The 21,195-nt window shown below is 40.4% G+C and overlaps 3 protein-coding genes across 4 annotated transcripts in view; 1 reads left to right on the forward strand and 2 right to left on the reverse strand.

The window, feature by feature from the left end:
* The window catches only part of TBC1D22B (TBC1 domain family member 22B), a 68,017-nt gene extending 65,904 nt beyond the window's left edge, over window positions 1-2,113 (reverse strand). The window contains exon 1 of one of the 2 annotated variants that reach the window (XM_070745205.1): window positions 1,873-2,113. In XM_070745205.1, the coding sequence (XP_070601306.1) occupies window positions 1,873-1,928 (56 nt within the window). In that variant the 5' untranslated portion in view covers window positions 1,929-2,113. The remainder of the gene's footprint in view (window positions 1-1,872) is intronic. The other variant, XM_070745206.1, reaches the window with a different exon arrangement.
* Window positions 1-21,195, reverse strand: part of FKBP5 (FKBP prolyl isomerase 5) — a 1,202,894-nt gene that overhangs the window by 665,568 nt on the left and 516,131 nt on the right. The gene's annotated exons all lie outside the window — the stretch shown is intronic.
* On the forward strand, window positions 2,365-9,105 carry TMEM217 (transmembrane protein 217). The gene is made up of 3 exons (XM_070748868.1): window positions 2,365-2,451; window positions 4,940-5,058; window positions 8,309-9,105. The coding sequence occupies exons 2-3, from the start codon at window positions 5,056-5,058 to the stop codon at window positions 8,894-8,896; spliced, it is 591 nt and encodes a 196-aa protein (XP_070604969.1). The 5' UTR covers window positions 2,365-2,451; window positions 4,940-5,055; the 3' UTR covers window positions 8,897-9,105.

A 21,195-nucleotide genomic window follows, 5' to 3' on the forward strand; every position in this document is an offset into this window, starting at 1 on the left:
TGGCTCATTTACCTTTCTCAAACCAGTTTAGCTGGTCGAGTCAACCTTACTGTTTAAAACATATACAGATGACAGCTGTTTCACAGAAAGGCAGAATTATATGCAAGCAGGATGTGGCACCATGATAAGATATCCCAAAACAAAAAGCTGCTACAGCACTAACAAAAATGTTGTTTCTTTCTTTTCTTTTCAAGCGCACATATTATACAACATTTGTCTGCATGTTCCTAGACTTCTGAATTGTCCAAGTATTCCCATAGCCAGAGAAGCAGAGTAATAAAGATAGAAAAAAGAATTACCTACTTGGGAAGAATTTAAAGCTAGCAAAGCATTCCAGATAGTAGTAGTTACATGGTCCAGATGGACTAGAGCAGTGTTTCCCAACCTTGGCAACTTAAAAGATATTTGGACTTCAACTCCCAGAATTCCCCAACCAGCATACCCCTATGAACTATACAGTTTTTGTCTCAAATTGCTATCCATGTAGACTTCTTAGTTTCTCTATTCTTTTGTCAGTGGCATATTTATTTCTGATTTTGTCAATTCATTATTTCTTAATTCCTTTATGATTGCAAAAAAAAAGAAAGAATGTGCAAGTTTTCTAACATATAATTAGTAAAAGGGAGTAATCAACTCTCACAATGTAAATGATATAATTAAGGAGAAAATATTGGGATATTCCAAACTTTTGAAATATTGGAAAATATCCCACTGCTGATGCTCAAGTTCCTCCACACCCAAAATAGTAAAAGAGGTAGTTAGGAAAAAGATGCTCAAGAATATGATCTTATATGAGAAAAGCACTGAAAGTTTATGCATGCACACATTTTAACAAGAGCCCAAAGTTTGCTAAAAAGTTTGAAGAAAACAAAAGAAACCTACAGTATATTTGTTCAGTTCTCCTTACATGCAGGGGAAGAGAAAGAGAAGTAGGGGGGCAAAAATCCCTCTTAAGTAAGTCTTAATTCCTTATGATTCAAACATTAGAGCTCCCCGCTTAAGTTTTATGGGTGAGATGTTACAACAGGGTGCTGGTTGTATCTTTAAAGATGGTATAACACTCTCTAAGAAAATTGAAAATTTGAGTCTTCTGCTCCAGCCTTGTGTTATGGCAGTTCTCCATGGAGGACTTTCTCCGGAAAAGTTTTGTAATCACTTCTCTACAGCCAGCCTAACACATCCCTTCGCTTTAACACACCAATTTTAATTAATTTGGTTTTTTTTTAAATTTCAACTTTAATCGAAACTCTCTGCAAAAAGGAAAAAAAAAAGCGTCGGCCTAGTAAAGCATTATTACCCAGAGATGCAAAACCGATCCGCCTGCACCGATGAAAGGACGCGGGCGGGCTTTTCCCTTTCTCGGGGAAAGCGGCACGATCTTGCAGCGGTACCTTGGCTGACTCCCTAACCACCAATGCGGCCCGCAGCAAGGCAGAGGCGATCGGGGCGATCGTATTCCCGGAGGCGGGTTTGTGACCCTGAGAACCGATCCCAATGAGTTGCTCCACCACTTTGGATTCAAAGACCGGGAGCGTCAGATCTCTACGGGTGGGCAAAAGGGAGGGAGGGACAGGATGGTGGGATGCTGCCGGTGAAGAGAAGCCAGGAAAGATCCCACTCTTTCGCCCCCGGTGGTGCCAGGCGAGGGGGAATCCCCTGCATCAGAACACCTCCAGCCAGGGTTCTCCCATTCCCCTCCTCCCTCCACCTTCCATCCACAGGAGCGACCGACTGAAGCAGCTCATTCGCTTTCAGAGGCTCCACGCTTCCACCGCAGGGACCAAAAACTAGCAGCCCAAGCCGGCTAAGTCAACCTCTGCTCCCCGGGGAAATAAAACGGATCGATGCCCGGACGGAGCCTCCTTGACTCACCTGCCCGGCAGCTTGGCGCTCCGTTTCCAGAACTGCTTGTTGCTTTCCGCGGCCATGCCTCCGGAAGGCAGAGGCCGAGACCCCTCGCTGGCCAGGTAAGCGAGTGGGGACAACCCCGCTAGCGATGGGGCCCGAATCCTCCGGCCGAGACCGTTTCACCTCCTCCTCCTTCCCGGGGTCCCTTGGCCAGTGCCCGGAGCCGCCATCTTGGATTCGGGCGGGTAGGACGCGCCCATTGGTCGCAGGACGGAAATCCCCGAAGCTTTGACCAATCCCGAGTCCCGTCTGTAGAGCCACGTGAAGCACGAAGGGAAGATGAAAAAAATCCAAATCGGAGGAATCAGAAACCTGCCCAGAGAACGAGAGGCGGGACGAGAGATCACAAGCGATAAGGGAGCGCGGGGGGGGGGGGGGCGGAGGGGGGGTGTTGCATGGAGGGGAGAGGTGGGGGGGGGGCGAATCACATGCGCTCCAAGGGAAGGGGAAGCGGGAAAGGCGGTTTAACTGTCAAAAACCAGGCGCGGGAAGAGAAAAAAATTGTGTATCAAAACAGGTCCACCGAAAGGTCGCTCACAGAAGGTATCGATTTGAGCATTCAGGAAGCTCTTGAGTTTTTTTTAAAAAAGAAAAAACGAAAAAGTGCCGGTTATTTGGCTATGTAGTCGCATTTGAATGTACACTTCTCAAAAAAATAACAATAAAGGGAACACTTAAATAACACAATATAACTCCAAGTAAATCAAACTTCTGTGAAATCAAACTGTCCACTTAAGAAGCAACACGGATTGACAATCACTTTCACATGCTGTTGTGCACATTCAACTTTGTACAGAACAAAGTATTCAATGAGAATATTTCATTCATTCAGATCTAGGATGTGTTCTTTGAGTGTTCCCTTTATTTTTTTGAGCAGTATATACTGTACATACATATAGTCTAGAGATGGAAAAGCTTGAGTAGACAATAATATGTGAGAGATAGAAAAGTTTAGAATTGAAGACTGTTTATTATATTAAATAAAGGTGAAGTCTGCTTGTAGATATGGGGAAAAAAACCCCAATAATTGAGTTTTATCTTCAATCTAGTGGCCATGTCCCATATCTATTTTATAAATCCTTTGAAAAATAAAATTTTATCCGGCATATATATTATGTCTGAATTTTATCAAAAAGGTCTTTTCATATCAAATGACAGAAGTATTATCTGTCTTTATTCAAATCAGCCAGATCCACTACAAACTGCATATTATCCATACTGTTTTCATTTAACAAACTCTGGGTTTTGATTGTTCGGTGTGAAGTTTTGATTGGGAAGAGCACTGAGGTTATTCAAATCATTTGGAAGCTTACTGTTAAAGCAGTGGTTCTCAACCTTTCTAATGCCGCAACTGCTTAATACAGTTCTTCATGTTGTGGTGACCCCCAACCATAAGTCTAGTGCCAATTCTCCCAACAGAGCTTTAAGCTGATTACAGGAAGGTCAGAGGGACACCCCCACTGCAAATGCCTGATTGATTGGGTTGTAAAAATATGTTCCAAGGCATCTGAATAGAAACTTTAGTTCCTGACACCATGGGAAATTTGTCTTTCCCATGGTCTTAGGTGACCCCTATGAAATGGTTGTTCGACCCCCAAAGAAGTCCCGACCCCCAGGTTGAGAACCACTGTGTTAGAGGATATATAATCTGCACAGTATCTTTTGGGGCATAGAGCAGTGTATAAACCCAAATAAGTAAATAAAATGTTTCTTAATTTGTTGTGTAAGATGTAAATATACAGCCAGTCCTCACTTAGCAACCACTTGTCCAGTGGCTGTTCAAAGTGACAATGGTACTGCACAAGGAGATTTAAAACCAGTTCTTGAAATTGTGGCCATTATAATGTCCCTGCAGTCAGATGATTGTAATTTGGGCACTTGGCAACTGGCATGCAATTACGAGATTGCAGCATCCTGTGGGTCACATGATTGCTATTTGTGACCTTCATTGCTGGCTTCAGATTAGCAAAGTGAGGTGGTGCAGGCAGTCCTTAGGACCCCTATTGTAGCTCATGTCACACCAATGTTCCACAAACTGTACTGGTTGCTGGTTTGCTTTGGATGTACAGTGATACCTCTACTTAAGAATTTAATTAGTTCTGTGACAAGGTTCTTAAGTAGAAATGTTCTTAAGTAGAAGCAAGTTTTCCCATAGGAATCAATGTAAAAGCAAATAATGTGTGTAAACCCATTAGGAAAGAAATAAAAGCTCGGAATTTGTTTATTTATTTTATTTTATTATTATTTATTTATTCATTTATTTAGTCAAATAATTATAGGGTGGTAATTTGTACAAATAAAACATTAGTAATGATAAAAAGTAACAAAAAAACACAATAGGACAGGGACGGTACCAAAAATTAAGGAAAAAGATGGCGCTGCGCACAGACGGCATCGGAGCCATCGTGCGCAAATTGCGCAACCTGTAGGCCACTATCGGAGTAGTGCATCGGCGGGAACTCACTTCTGGAACCATCTCACCTCAGTGGGACTGGCCCACCCCATCTCTGCCAGCAGAGAGGGCATACTGTGGATCCTGTCCGTCAAGAAATTTTGACTGGTGGGGTCCAGAAGAATCTTCTTGGCTGTGGCTCCTACCCTTAGGAACATCTTAGCCCCTGAAGTGAGATTGGTTCCCAGCCTCCTGACTTTCCGTAAGAACCTTAACACCTGGTTCTTCAAAATAACTTAAGTGTCCCAATAGAGTTTCATACTGGAGGTGGTTGACTAAATAAAAGCTAATCCCCTCTCTCCCCTCTTTGTGTATCCACCTCACTCTTTCTCTCTCTTGCATTAATGGTTTTACTTTATCTTCTCTGCCATTTTACATCCAATGATTTTAATGTTTTTTCATGTTTATTATGCAGTTAGCAGCCCAGAGTAAATTTGAAAAAATAATAATAATAATAAAGGTGAATGGAATAGCTGACAAGACGTTGCAAGATTTGGTCACATGATGTCACATTTAATGATTGTGTGCCAGAACTGATCATCTGATTTTTCACTTTATAACTTTTCTCTTCCTTTACAGAAAGGATGTAAGGATGGTGTTCTGGTTCTATTATCCAGCAATTGAGTAATCCAAAAAGGGAAAAATGCCTAGGACCTGATAAATAATGGGTTTTTGTTAACAGTATCAGATTTACCATGGTGAGAAAAAAGTTAATTTTAATTTTGCAAGAAATTAATGAAAGCACATATACATAAATCAGTAAAAATTCTGGAATGAAGGAAACCAATGGACATCTGCATAAGAATAATACTAGAGTGAGAACCATTGTAAGGGATATTAGTCTTAAAGTTGCCAGGTTTGAAGATCCCTAGATTAGGGATTAGGGGTGCAAGGGTCTTCAAACCTGGCAACTTTAAGACTTGTGGACTTCAACTCCCATTCCTGAGCTAGCATGACTGGAGGAGGAATTTTGGGAGTTGGTCCACAAGTCTTAAAGCTGTCAAGTTTTAAATTTGTAAAAAGTATCCATGGTTTTAAAAAGTATACATGTTTGTAAAAAATATTTTGCTACACTGGTATTTTATTAAATAACATATAAGTGTTGGTTATGATCTATAAAGCCCTTCATGGCATCGGACCAGAATATCTCTGGGACCGTCTTCTGCTGCATGAATCCCAGCAACCGGTTAGGTCCCACAGAGTTGGCCTTCTCCGGGTCTCATCGACTAAACAATGTTGTTTGGCGGGACCCAGGGGAAGAGCCTTCTCTGTGGCGGCCCTGACCCTCTGAAACCAACGTCCCCCGGATATCAGGGTTGTGCCTACCCTCCTTGCCTTTCGTAAGCTCTTTAAAACCCACCTCTGTCGTCAGGCATGGGGGAATTGAGATATTCCCTTCCCCCTAGGCTTATAAAATTTATGAATGGTATGTCTGTATGTATGATTGGTCTCTTAAATTGGGGTTTTTTAAATTACTTTTTATATTAGATTTATTATATTTGTCTTTTTTTACTGCTGTTAGCTGCCCCGAGTCTGCGGAGAGGAGCGGCATACAAATGTAATAAATAAATAAATACTGCATCATTTTGCTCAGAATACATTTTTCCTTGTTTTCCACCTCTAAAATCTAGGTGCGTCTTATACGGTATACAGTGCTTAACATTGATTTAGTTAGGATAGCTTTCAACCTGTATGATCTATTTGTTTAATTCACATGTCAACAATAAGAGCTTGATGTAAACAACTTATAGATCGTATAATTCTGGCTAACAACTAAGTATCAGGAATGAGCAGAAGTACTGTATAATCCTTCTATACATTCTTTCTGAGTTGAGTCTAGAAAGAAAATTGCCAAGAATATTCAGGAAAGTACACTTGGAACAAAAAAGAGAAAGTGTCATATTAGTATCTTGGATAATGACAAAACATAACAGAAGTATTCGTGTAACTTATTTTTTGTCTTGGGTTTTTTTTTTGTCCTCATGCACTTATGAAATCTGGTGGGCAAATGGTTTAAATGTATGTGCTATGCTTGTAGGTTTGGATTTATAATAAGTAATGGCCTGTGTTTAGAAGTTCTGCCTCTAGATAATCATACAAGATCTTGCTTCGAGCATCTCAGCTGGCTTTATGCAGACCAATTTGCCCAAATTCTGAGTGGATCTGAGGCATTTTATACATATATAGTGAGCATATTCTTCACAACAGCCCTGCAGATGTTCTTGAAGCCCATATCTCCCCAGTAGGGACCAAGTCTCCTTAAACAGGGCTGTTGGACAACTATCAGCAAGTGTAAAACATGGAGAAATAGCAATTGTTCACTGCCCTTTTTCCCCACAATGTAAGCCATAATGTAGGTTTTTACTTTTGCTTGGGCAGATTCACCTTTCATTTTCCTACAGTGGCTCTCCAGACATCTTTTCTTTTGCTTCATCTCTCAAAGCTCCTCAAGTTGACGAAGGTCAACACAGGAGGAGAGACCACACAAAGGCAATCAGGTTGAAACCTGTTCCATTTGCCCATTCTAGGTTGCAACTAAAGCTTTAGCTCAATTGCCCACCAGATTTTGGGGGAAAATCCCAGCCTCCCTCTGAAATCCAGCTGTATTCCTCAGTGGGAATGGGCTAATCTAATAGACCTACCAACAACTACATCATGCAGGATAGCAGGACCAAAAGGTAATCATCTGCTACAATGTCCTTCCTGTCAACGACTACTTCAACTTCAACCATAACAATACATGGGCACATAACAGATACAAACTCAAAGTAAATCACTCCAAACTCAACTGTAGGAAATACGACTTTAGCAACCAAGTAGTTAATGCATGGAACTCATTACCTGACTTTGTAGTACCATCAGCTAACCCCCAAACTTTACCCTTAAGACTATCCATTGGTGACCTCTCCCAATTCCTAAGAGGTCAGTAAGGGGCGTGCATCACTGGACCAGCATGCCTACTGTCCCTGTCCTAATGTTTCTCTATTATTAGTACCAATATTATGTATATAAACATTGTTATATCTTTTATACTACCAATACATACTTGACTAAATAAATAAATAAATAAATAAGTGTCAGAGAATCTCCAGGGACAACTAATGAGATTTCTTCCTACTACATATCTAGTATGGGCACAATCTGATGCAACGTAACGGCAATGATAGTATCAGCCCTTCTGCTATGCAAGCCTTTTCCAACATGATGCCTTCCTAGTTTTATTGAAAATGTAACTTCGTTACTTCAAAATATTACTGGCTGGAAATTCTGGACATTAAAGTCTCAAATCTAAAGGCATATGATTGAGAAAACTTGTTTGTATTGTGAAAAAATAATGATACACACTGGTAGAGAGAAGTTCCCTGAGGATGGTCTCCAACACGAGTCCGAAAGCTCAGAAGATGAACTCTCTGGTCCTGCTGTTCGACCCAGATTGGATCCTACAACATATTCCTGGGACACGTATATTCTCCTTCATTTGTGGAAAAAATAATACAAGTAAAGATCACAATTTTAAAACCTATAGAGGAATAGCATATTCATATATTGAGCTGAGCCATAACGTGATTTGTTTGGTTTTGATAAAAGGTTGTGCATCTCCTGGTGTTTTTAAATCATCATTGTTAGATTTAACATATAGCAACCAATGGTAGCTTATTGGTCATAATTAAAACCTACCTTACAGTGATGAAACAATTCATTAAATACCTTCCTAGAGGCAGATTCCCCAAATAGATTGGATCACATTGGTTATCATACAAGGTATGAAATAGTGCTGTTGAAAGGCATAAATTTGGGAAAACATTGAACAGTAGAATGCATATAAAACAATTCTGCAACTCGTGGTTTTTTATACTAACATTTATTTTTTTCCCTAGATTTCTTTATCTACCTCTGGTAATTTTTTTCCATATTATGTGAAAGTGATCCTATTTTTTCTTTTTTCAGGCTGCTATTGATACAAGCACAATCATTTCCCTGTTTGGTGATGGCATCTGTGGCATAACACCAAGAGCAGGATCAGTTGTTGCTGGTGTGTACATGATCTTAATGACCAATATGTATCTTATCTTTGAGTTTCAACACCTAAGATTTGCATTAATTGAAGTAGAAAAGATTAAAGTGAAAAACCTAGCCTGGATTATTCCATATTGCTATTATACAGCAATATTTTTGGCTTTTATAACTTATTTTATATGTTTCTATTATTTATATTGTGTCCATCAGAGAAAAACTGCAGGTTTTTATGTATACTTTGTTTGGGTGATCTTTTATGATGCAGCCAACATATTCATTGTAGTCTTGACTAGCAGGCTTTGGTACAAATCTACATTTTCAGTCAGTCCTTTAGAATGGTTTGGATTGGCCAGTAGGATTCCTGTGGATTGTTTTTGGCTTTGTTTTGTTTTAACATACGGTTTGTTGCTTATTGAAAGAAAACGTGCAGGGAGATTGTCACTGAGGCAAAGGAAGACATCTGTGACTGAACCTCCTAAGTTTAGACTCGGTGCAAGTGCCAAGAGAGTTCAGTGGTAGCTATCAAAATACTATGCTATGCAATTATGCACAATGTCTAGCATATCAAAAAAAAGGGGGAATTAATATATTCCTATCTATTAGCTATCCAATGCCTTTGCCTATTCAGAACAATGAAATTAGGGTGATTGTCAGAAACATGGCAGGCGATAATATATACTAAGTTCAGAACCAATATATGTAATGCTTTGCATTGTTTTACTTCATTATCTTATTGGGTTGATCTAAATGTATTTAATAAAGATATATTTCATAATTACTGTACTTAGGTCTCTGGGCTTGTTTGTATCATTGAGGATAAATTATGGGCAGGATGACCATTCTGTTTTCAGCCTATAATCATATTAGACGTGTTTCTGAAAAATTAAGAAGAGATTTGGTGGAGGAAAAAAAATCTAATAATGGGTAAAACATTTTGATGTGTATATATACAAGTACTCATTGGTTTACAGCAGTCCATTTAGTGACCGTTCAAAGTTACAGCGCACTGTGAAAAGTGAGTTACAATCATTGTAACACCCCCATGATGATGTGATCAAAATTCAGATGCTTGGGGCACCTTTTGCTACCTTCTGGCACACGAAGTCAGTGGGGAAGCAAGATTCACACAACATTTTACTAACTTAACAACTGCAATGATTCACATAACAATTGTGGCAAGAAAAGTCATAAAATGGGGCAAAATTAACTTAACAGATGCCTCACTTAGCAACCAAATGTGGGGGCTAAATTGTGATTGTAAGTTTAGTTTAATTGGATTTGTATGCTGCCCCTCTCCAACGACTCAATGACTACCTGTTGTACTGGCCCAGTGATGAGCCTCCCAAGAAATAGGCCCCCACACACTGATTTTTAAAGATTTAAAAGTGTAATTCTAATATTTTAGGAGCAGGGAGGTTTGGATTTAGAAACCCAGCAAGAAAGCAAGAAATAAGTCTGTTTGGTGCCAGATGCTAATTAGAGTCCAAAACAGACACCAAAATTCAGGGATATTTTCTTTGATGACACAGCTCTCATTAACTGATTCACTCTGAGTTGGCATGAAGCCCAGAGATAATGAGCCCAACTCCCCAGTTTGTAGTTCATCATTGAAATAATAATATCCCAAGAGAGAAATCCGAACGGACATCTGGAACATAATGAAAGTTAACTTCCGCATGTGGCTCAACCTTAAATAGCCTAAGGGCATAGCCAATTGTTCTAGAGATCTATTCATGCAGAGACCTCCTCTTGCTTAGCCACTCATGCCTTCTGGCAACTCTGCGTACCCTAGCATCAAGAAAAGGCTCCTCCTCTTCTCAGTCACTTGTGTACCTCGGAAGGTGCAGAAGGCCCTGGTTGGCTTTCAGCCTCTGACATCACATCCTCTCTGACGTCTCCGCTATCAGAATTGGGTGCCAGGTACAGATACAGGCCTAGGGTACCAGGCAACAATTGGATCCGTGACCAGCTGTGCAGGATACAGACAGACCACAACACCTGTATTTAAGACACAATGGGAATAGTGATACGTTGTCTTACAAACTTAATTGGTTCCGGGATGAGGTTCTTAAGGTGAAAAGTTTGTAAGACTAAACAATGTCTCCCATAGTAATCAATGGAAAAGCGATTAATGCATGCAGGCCCAAAATTCACCCCTTTTCCCTGCTGAAGCGCCCGTTTTTGCACTGCTGGGATTCCCCTGAGGCTCACCTCCATGGGAAACCCCACCTCCGGACTTCTGTGTTTTTGCAATGCTGCAGGGAAATCCCAGCATTGCAAAAATGAGCGCTTCGCTGGCAATGGAAGTCTGGAGGTGGGGTTTCCCAGCGAAGGGAGCATCAGTGAAATCGCAGCATTGCAAAAACACCAAAGTCCTCAAAACCCCACCCCCGGACCTCTGTGTTTTTGCGATGCTGCGATTTCACTGAGGCTCCCCTCGCTGGGAAACCCCACCTCCGGACTTCCGTTGCCAGCAAAGCACCCATTTTTGCACTGCTGGGATTCTCCTGCTGGGATTCCCCTGCAACATCACAAAAACACGGGAGTCCGGAGGTGGGGTTTCCCATGGAGGGGAGGCCTCGGGGGAATCCCAGCAGCGCAAAAATGAGTGCTTCGCTTGCAATGGAAGTCCAGAGGCAGGGCATCCCAGCGGCGGTGGGTCTGTAAGGTGAAAATAGTTTCTAAGAAGAGGCAAAAAAATCTTAAACCCTGGGTTTGTATCTCGAAAAGTTTGTATGATGAGGTGTTTGTAAGACGAGGTATCACTGTATTTTACTGCTGAATGCTTAATTTAGATCAGTGGTTCTCAACCTGGGGGTCGCGACCCTTTTGGGGGTTGAACAAACATTTCCTAAGACCATGGGAAAAGACAAAGTTCCCATAGTGTTAGGAACTGGAAGAGAAACAAATTTTATTAGGAGACTTTGACTCAGCGCTGGGCACTCCCCCCCCCCGCTTTGCATGTGCAGCCACACCTTCTCCCCCCCCCCCCCTCTGTCGTTGGGCTTGCTCTGGAGTGGAACCTTCCTCTGCAACTCTTGTCGAGATCAACAAGCAACAGCCGAGGCTGTGAAAGGCATGCTCTCTTTTCTTTTCTTTTCTTTTTTGCAGAAGGCTTCCTTCCCCTCCGGCATGAGGAGGAGGAGAAAGGAGGCTTCACGTGTGTGAGTGTGTCCCCTCCTTCACTCCACCCCATTGTAGGATCAATTCCCAGGGCAATGGCAGGGCCGGTGTAAGATGGAGGGTTTAATGCTGAGCAAAACAGCAGCGCTATTACTGCAATCTTTTCTATTACGACACAGAGAGCACCAAGAAAGTGGTGTCCAATGGGCAGGTCCTGGAGCTTTTCCTCGTTACGCAGTTACCCAATGAGATAGTCATGCAGGTAAGCCACTGCCTCCCGTCTCCTTCCTTCCACCTAGCCCCTACCTGAAGGCGACCCCAGACTGCTGCTTTTGACCACCGTGTGTGTGCTTTGCTAAGGGAAGTATCAATGGGGAATTACTGCTTCCCCTGGAGGTTTTTTGAGCTCCAGCTGCAGCAGGAGGGTCTTTTGGGGTATGGGGGGAGGTAGATTTTTAAGGAAAAGCAGGTCCATTTCTCCAAATACACCACTGAGCGAGGCAGGCAGCGCAAGCTGGTGGTGCCTTTTCTGTTGCCGCCCCAAGGCTTCCTCCCTTTTGCACTTCTTTTTTCCACTTGCAAGATTAGCACTTAATGGCAAAACACAAGGTATGAGGTTAATCATTTGGTTTGTTTTTTTAAATCCCAAAGTCTTCCTCAAAAGTGATAAAATAAGGAAGAACATTTAACTGGAAAGTAAATATGATGTTGCCAAGGAATTGAGAACAGCAAGAGGTTTTTTCCCTATCACTTTTGAGTGGAAGTAGTGCTCAGGTAACACAGAAACAACATTTGCCTTTTTTTTGTACTTCAATAGTATTAAATCTAACTATATGGCAATCCTTTTCTCAGTTTTGTTTTGCCCAATGCTCTGAATTATTGGACACAGTTACATGGAATGGAGTGGATGCTAGGTAAGGTAATTTAGCTAGGTAAACTATACCTTATAAGTTAGGAATGTATGTTTTGAAAATTAAGTGCAGCTGTTTCACTTTTTTTCTTGGATTCTTTCTGGGAGTATGGAACAATACTAAATATTTTAAATAACACGTTTTTTTACTTCATAGAAAGTGGCATAATACTGCCTTTCCTAATCTGATATACTGAATTTTTACTTATTCCATTAGTTCATTCCACTAGTTTGCACAAAGATATTCTGTGGTTTGGGTTTTGTAAGTGTGAGGTCATTGGTGTGATTTGATCATCATCATCTGATTACTATCCCAAAGTATAAAAAGTAGTAGTCATTCATCTGTATTAGTGCCTTAATTTTTTAAAATTAAATACAGAATGCAGCCCAACTTCTTTTTGAAGTTATTGAAACTTTAAGGCACTGAAATAGGTCAGTGACAATCAGTGCTTCCAACTCTTTTGGACAGTAACTGATTATTTCCTTAACTTGAACAAATAAAAAGCAGGCAGTGTATTGTATTTTAGCATGCTCTGGCAGGGCTCTCATGAGGCAAAAAAAAATCTATTAATGATATGGTTTGTAAGTTGATGTTGTGTTAGATTATTTTATACACCTTGGTATCATAGATTGCACACAGCTGTACTTAAGTCCTCCTTCTAACTGCTCTTGCCTCCCCGCATCCTTCTCACTTTGGCATGCAGGATAGGGTCCCTCACCTCCTCTTCCTCATCAGACCCAGACAAAACCCCTAGTTGGGGGTTCTATAGCCTCTGCAGGACCCTCATACTCTATCTCTCCCTCCTCCTCATTGTCCGACTCCTCTGACAGTCACACAGGCCAACCATGCCCAGACGCACCCAGCTCATCTGGCTCGATGTCAATTATCAAAAGACCTGGTTGTGATCCAACATTATTCAGCGTATTCACTTAAATGTACATTCTGAACCTTCCCCCCAAACATGTATGTATTTTGGATGGAGGCGTATAGAATTAACAAGGTATATCCTTGCTATTTTTATGGTTTTTACTTCGTTAACATTACTTTAATAAAGAATATTTTTTTAAAAAAGAAAGTTCTAAAATTATCCCTTAAATCCCAATCTAGTCCGGTCAGCCTCTGCATAGACTTACAACATCTTTAACATTTGGTGGGTTTGGGCATGAGGGGATTGTCTTAGAGAGAGAGAGAAATCTTGCACTGCTTAATTCTTGTTGGCTGTTAGTAAGGAAATACAGTAAATACATTTTGAGGTATATATTTATCTTGGCTATTCCATTTTTCTGTTAATTATACAAAGATGAGAATGTTTTAATAATGTGACATTTGAATAAAATGTCAGTTTAAAGCTATTCATTGTATAGCTTTATACAATATTGATTTCAATATTGCTTGTATACTATATTCAGGGCAGTAGTGTTAAAATTCATCTCTTCTTCATTGCTGTTAATGTCACAGAAAATTTCTACTCATTCTATTTTTTTTTCTGTAGCGTACTGCCCCAAATATGGATAATTCTTCAGTATTATTATCTGATGAAAATAACATGTAAATCCTAAGATTAGAATACTGTAATGTTACAAAACATGTATTTTGTATAGTAAACCATATGTAAGCAAAAATTGATCATTGAGAGAATTTACTATAAGATGATATTCGTTGTGCTCTTGCAAAGACTGCCCCGAGAATTTCTGATCTGGTGAGAAAAAAGCAATCTCAATCTTCACACTGATATTGGCTTTTTATGCATACTGTCCCAGAATGTAGCAATGTAGTTTATGTTGTTATATTAAGACTGTTACCCATGGTACACCATGCTTGAAGACAAAATTTCATTTATTTTTAATTACAAATAAATGTTTTACAATATATAATTGCATATTGTTTTTGTGATTAATCACTATGCTTTAATTATGTTCCATTTGTAACAATGAAAATACATCCTGCATGTTAGATATTTACATTACGATTCATAACACTAGCAAAATTACAGTTATGAAGTAGCAACAAAAACAAATAAATGAGTCTTCCTTCTCCCCAGAGTGACCTATCTAGTGTCCTCCACTTAAAAAAAAACCAAAACCAAAACTTGATCCCCTTAAAAAATTCCACTAAAATTTATTATTGTTGAAAAAAAAAAAATCATACCAAAGAGAAATAGTTTATGTTTCCTATAAGTGGGCAGCAGGTGGTGCAATTTGCTTGCAAGGAAGAACTAGGACCATAAAATAGAGACAGTCATAGAAAATTAAAAAGCTAAATTGTTCTGGGACTTTAAAATTCAAATAGACAGGCACCTGCCACATAACTCCCCAGACTTAACAATTATCTATAAGAAAGACAAAAAAGTCTGGATAGTGGACATGATAGTACCTGGAGACAGCAGAATAGAAGAGAAGGAATTGGAGAAGATAACAACATATAAAGACCTGAAAATAAAAATAAAATGACTGTGGGAGGAAAGAAAAAAGCAAAGGTAGTAGCAGTAATAATAATCGGTGCCTTGGGTGCAATCTCAGAACAATGGAAGCACCACTTGAACACCATCTTTATTGACAAATTTATCATCGGTTAACTGCAAAAGGCAGCTTTACTCAGAACAGCTTACATCCGGTGACATCTCAAACACCATCAAATGTCAACATCTGCCTATTCCACATCCTTGGGAAGAATTCAATTCAATTCAATTCAATTTATTAGATTTGTGTGCAACCCCTCTCTGAAGACTCGGGGCAGCTCACAACAGTAATAAAAAACAGTATAACAATGGAACAAATCTGATAATAAAATTATATAAAAAAACCCAACAATTTAAAAACCATACAGTGCATACATACCAAACATAAAATATAAGAAAGCCTGGGGGAGATGTCTTAATTCCCCCATGCTTGGCGATATAGGTGGGTCTTGAGTAACTTGCAAAAGACAAGGAGGGTGGGAGCCGTTCTAATCTCTGGGGAGGGTTGATTCCAGAGGGCCAGGGCCGCCACAGAGAAGGCTTTTCCCTTGGGGCCCACCAAATGACATTGTTTGGTCGACGGGACCCGGAGAAGGCCAACTCTGTGGGACCTTATCAGCCGCTGGGATTCGTGCAGTAGAAGGCGGTTCCGGAGGTACTCTGGTCCAATGCCATGAAGGGCTTTAAAGGTCATTACCAACACTTTGAATTGTGACCGGAAAGCGATCGGCAGCCAGTGCAGGCCACGGAGTGTTGTAGAAACGTGGGCGAATCTAGGAAGCCCCACGATAGCTCTCGCGGCCGCATTCTGCACGAAAGAACTCGACAGGTGGGTTAGAATGCCAAAATCCAATCTATATATCTGGCTGTGCGATGAACCATAATAATCTATTGCCTTAATAGCAAGTTAACATAGGTAGTATGAGGAAACAAAGCAGTAGTTTTTATTTATTTTCTGTGGAGGAGGGTCGACTATGGAGGTCTGCATTTTGTTCTCACATACTTCCCGAGATTTCTTCAAAGACTGTCTTTACAAAGGACTGGCTGTGTGCTGGTACATATTCTCACATTGCTCAAGTAGCAGGGGTGTGACTAGATTTGAACCAATCATTATTCAAGCTCTGCTGGCATCTACCCAAAGAAAAAGTGAAGCACAGCCCAGGAGTGTAATTCTTACAGAGATTTGTTTGCTTTTTAAACATTACTAAAAGGTCTGGAACTTGGATATGTTTATGAAGAGAAAGGACTTAGATCTAATTGTCCTTAATACCCTACTATATTTATATTGTATATGAAACTAAAGGTACTATTGAATGAGCTATGTTTTAACTGGGAGGAACTAGGAATAGATTTGGGAATTATGCCGCCTTTTCCTTTCTGCAGAGAGAAAATCCCAGGTGAAGTAGGACAACAGTTATTTTATTTATTTATTTTTATTTATTCATTCTGTCAAATATGTATTGGTAGTATACAAAGAAATACAATTGTTTATATATATGATATTAGTACTAATAAAAGAGAAACTAGGACAGGGACATAGGCACGCTGATGCACTCATGCACACCTCTTACTGACCTTTTAGGAATCGGGTGAGGTCAACAGTGGATAATCTAAGAGTAAAGTTTTGGAGGTTTGGTGATGAAATAATAGAGTCCAGGAGTGAGTGCCATGCATTAACAACTCGGTTGCTGAAGTCATATTTTCTACAGTCAAGTTTGGAGCGGTTAACTCTGAGTTTGTATCTGTTATGCGCTCGTGTATTGTTGTTGTTGAAGCTGAAGTAGTCGTTGACAGGAAAGATGTAGCAGATGATTTTATGGGTTATGCATAAGTCATGTTTAAGGCTTTCTAAGTCTAGGATTTTGAGTCTGGTTGTGTATGGTATTCTGTTGCGAGTGGAGGAATGGAGGACTCTTCTCGTAAAGTATCTCTGGATGCTTTCTTCTGTATTTATGTCCGAAATGTGTTGTGGGTTCCAGACAGATGAGCTGTATTCAAGAAAGTTTCGTATGCTTTGGTTTGTAGAGTGATATCAATGGAGAAGAAGCTACGTAGGATTAGGTTAACAACTCTTGAAGCCTTTTTTGTGATGTTGCAGTGGGCTTTGGCACTTAGGTCATTCAGTATGAGTATTCCAAGGTCTTTTACGGAGTGAGGGTTGTCTGTAAAGTCTTGTTTATCCAACTTGTATTTGATGTTTGGATTCTTTTTGCCAATGTGTAGGACAGAACATTTTTTGGTTGAGATTTGGAGTTGCCAGATGTTTGACCATTCTGACACAAAGTTAAGGTCTTTTTGGAGGGTAGCTGTGTTGTCGGTGGTGTTGAAGTGTTTTACATTGTTAGCGAAGAGAACACAGTTGCTTGTAATGTGGTTGCAAAGATCATTTCTATAGTGTATGAAGAGTGTTGGTCCTAGTACGCTGCCTTGTGGTACGCCGCTGTTAACAGGAACAGAATTAGATATGGCGCTCCCTATTTTGACAACTTGTTGTCTGTTTGATAGGTTATCCAGTCATGTAGGGATCCTGAGATGCCCTAGGAATTCAGTTTTAGAAGTAGTTTATCTTGAATCACTGAGTCGAAGGCTTTACAGAAGTCTATGTAAATTGCGTCTGTTGATTTGCCTTGTTGGAGATGTGTTATCCATATGTTTTTGCAGTGAAGGAGTTGCAAGTTATAAGATAATTTTTTCCTGAAATTGAATTGTTCATCAGAGAGTAAATTGTTAGTTTCTCGATGAAGGGTAATTGATTGGTTTATGATTGATTCCATGACTTACACGTGACCCAGCACAGAGAAATTGGTCTGCAGTTTTCAACTAGATTGGGATCTTCGTTTTTGAAGATGGGGATGGCCGTAGCTAGTGACCATAGTTTTAGTAGTGAACTGGTCCTGAATGATTTTTTAAAGATTATGCTTAGTGATTCAGCCATGGCCGTGGAGAGGTTTTTTTTTAGAAAGTATGCACATAGACCATCAGGCCTGATTGATAGGGAAGGTTTTAGGTCATGTAGTGCTTTTGCAACATTGTCTTCAGTGAAGTCTATTTGTGTTAAATCGTTGTGTTTGTAGTGCAATTAGGGAATTTGGGGAATGTCTCCAAATCTTTGTGTCAAAGAGGGGTGGTTTTTTGGTGACAAACAGTCCCCAATCTTTGTGGATGGGTAGCCTGGTGGGGGGAGGGCAAGAGGGGATCTGGGCAGTGTGAGCAGCTGGCTGGCATGCATCATCATCATCATCATCATCATTATTATTATTATTATTATTATTATTATTATTATTAATTGGATTTGTATGCCACCCCTCTCGGCAGACACGGGGCGGCTAACAACTGATAAAAAACAGCATGTAACAATCCAATACTAAACAACTAAAAAACCTCTTATTATAAAACCAAACATACATACAAACATACCATGCATAAATTGTAAGGCCTAGGGGGAAAGAATATCTCAGTTCCCCCATGCCTGACGGCAGAGGTGGGTTTTAAGAAGCTTACGAAAGGCAAGGAGGGTGGGGGCAATTCTAATCTCTGGGGGGAGTTGGTTCCAAAGGGCCGGGGCCGCCACAGAGAAGGCTCTTCCCCTGGGTCCCGCCAAACGACATTGTTTAGTTGACGGGACCCGGAGAAGGCCCACTCTGTGGGACCTAATTGGTCGCTGGGATTTGTGCAGCAGCAGGCGGTCCCTGAGATAATCTGGTCCGGTGCCATGAAGGGCTTTATAGGTCATAACCAACACTTTGAATTGTGACCGGAAACTGATCGGCAACCAATGCATGTTTGCATGCATGCAACAACTCAACTTGGTGAGAGGCAGGCTAGCGCTCATACACATGTGCGCACAGCTCCCCCCTTCAGTTGCCTTTTGAAAAGCATCTTTGGGACCTCTATGTAAATCTTGTTCCAAATAAACTGCTGTTGGAGAAATGGAAATCTGCCTCATTGGGATTTTGTTGCATACCAATCTTAATTCCAAGGTAAAGAGGAAAATTGGTTTTAATAATCTGTAAGAATCTGATGGTGACCAGGTCATTGATTCACCAGTGGTTGATGTGAGATCTTCTATGAGCTGTGGTGGCATAGTAGTTAGAATGCAGTACTGCAGACTACTTCTGCTCACTTCCAGCTGCCTGCAATTTGGCAATTCAAATCTCATTAGGTTCGAGATTGACTCAGCCTTCTATCCTTTCGAGGTCAGTAAAATGAGGACCCAGATTGTTGGGGGCAATATGCTGACTCTGTAAACAGCTTAGAGAGGGCTCTAAACACTGTGAAGCAGTATATGGTAAGTCTCAGTGCTATTGCTATGAAGATAAGTGCTGGTAAGTCCTAATGTACCATATTCTACTCAGTATATTCTGCTCAGCTAGTTTTCTCCCTAAGATCCTCAGCCTTAATCAACTACTCCAACTATGTGCCTGGGTTACCTATGTCTTGGGGGCTGGTTGGGAAGGGGTTAGGTTCTTGCTTGCTATGACAACCATAAGTCTGCCTTAAGCCGTATCACCAATCATATGCTGGATGGGTACACATTGGACTTGGTATTTACCTTAGAGCAGCTAGTTTGTGATCTGAGAATGGAGAACATGAATAGCAACCTTTTTGCACGGCTTAGATCAGTGATGGTGAACCTATGGCACAGATGCCGCAGGTGGCATGTGGAGCCATATCTGCTGACACGTGAACTGTTGCCCTAGTGGCCTGCACTGGCTGCCGATCAGTTTCTGGTCACAATTCAAAGTGTTGGTTATGACCTATAAAGCCCTACATGGCATCGGACCAGAATACCTCCGGGACCGTCTTCTGCTGCACGAATCCCTGTGGCCGATTAGGTCCCACAGAGTTGGCCTTCTCCGGGTCCTAAGAAATGGCCCTCTGGAACCAATTCCCCCTGGAGATCAGAACTGCCCACACCCTCCTCGCCTTTCGTAAATCGTTGAAAACTCACTTTTGCCGCCAGGGATGGGGAAATTGACACCTTTTTATTTTTTATTTTATTTATTTATTTATTTTGTCCAATACATAATACACATTGAAGAGAAAGATATGTAATAATATAAGTAAAGAAGAGAATGGAAGAAAAGATATAAAAGTATAGGTGAACATATATGAAAGGAAGAAAAGATAAATGAGATAAGGAGAGACAATTGGACAGGGGACGGAAGGCACACTGGTGCACTTACGCACGCCTCCCCTAACTATTTTGGTTTATGTATGGATGGGTTGTGTGGTTATTTTATTATAAGGGTTTTTTAAATTGTGTTTTTAAATTTTGGATTTGTACATTCTTTATTATTGCTGTGAGCCGCCCCGAGTTTTCAAAGAGAGGTGGCATACAAATCTAAATAATAATAATAATAATAATAATAATAATAATAATAATAATAATAATAATAGCAATTATTATTATTATTATTATTATTATTATTATTATTATTATTATTATTATTATTATTATTATCATCATCTCCAACTTGTATGTGTGTGCTGGCCAGCTGAATTTTGGATTGCACAGAGGGTCTGGGAGGGTGTTTTTGGCTTCCAGAGAGCCTCTGGAGGGGACAGCATTTTTACCCTCCCCTGGCTCCAGGAAGCCTTTGGAGCCCGGGGAGGGTGAGACAGGAGCCTACTGGGCCCACCAGAAGTTGGGAAACAGGCCATTTCCAGCCTTCAGAGGGTCTCCTGGGGGAGAGCTGTTTTTGGCCTCCCTAGGCATTGAATTATGGATGTGGGCACTCGTGGATTCATGATTGTTGTTGTTGTTGTTGTTGTTGTTGTTATTATTATTATTATTATTATTATTATTATTATTATTATTATTAATTTGATTTGTATGCCGCCCCTCTCAGAAGACTGATAGCACACACAAGTCTACGGAGAGGGGCGGCATACAAATCCAATAAATAATAATAATAATAATAATAATAATAATAATAATAACAACAACAACAACAACAACAACAACAACATGCATGCTCTTTTGGCACCTTAGGGAAAAAAGGTTCGCCATCACTAGCTTAAATCATTATTCTGGCAGACTAGTCTAATGCCCATTATTGGCCTCTCTAAGGGAGACAGACTTAAGTTGGTCCACCCAAGACAATTTGATTTACAGTGAATGCCTGGTAATTTCTCCATAATGAAGCAGGCAATCCTGTAGCCAGCCTGGTTGAATTCTGAAACAGAGATAGCTAAAGTGCTTGACAGGGTTGATATTCAAATACTGTATACTCCATGACACCTGTTAAAGATACTATATATATCTACTTTCCTCTATCATATTATCAAGGAGAATTTCTTATATATTGCCGTCAGCCTATTAA

Source organism: Erythrolamprus reginae, chromosome 3, assembly GCF_031021105.1.
Source record: "Erythrolamprus reginae isolate rEryReg1 chromosome 3, rEryReg1.hap1, whole genome shotgun sequence".
NCBI classification, from domain to species: domain Eukaryota; kingdom Metazoa; phylum Chordata; class Lepidosauria; order Squamata; family Dipsadidae; genus Erythrolamprus; species Erythrolamprus reginae.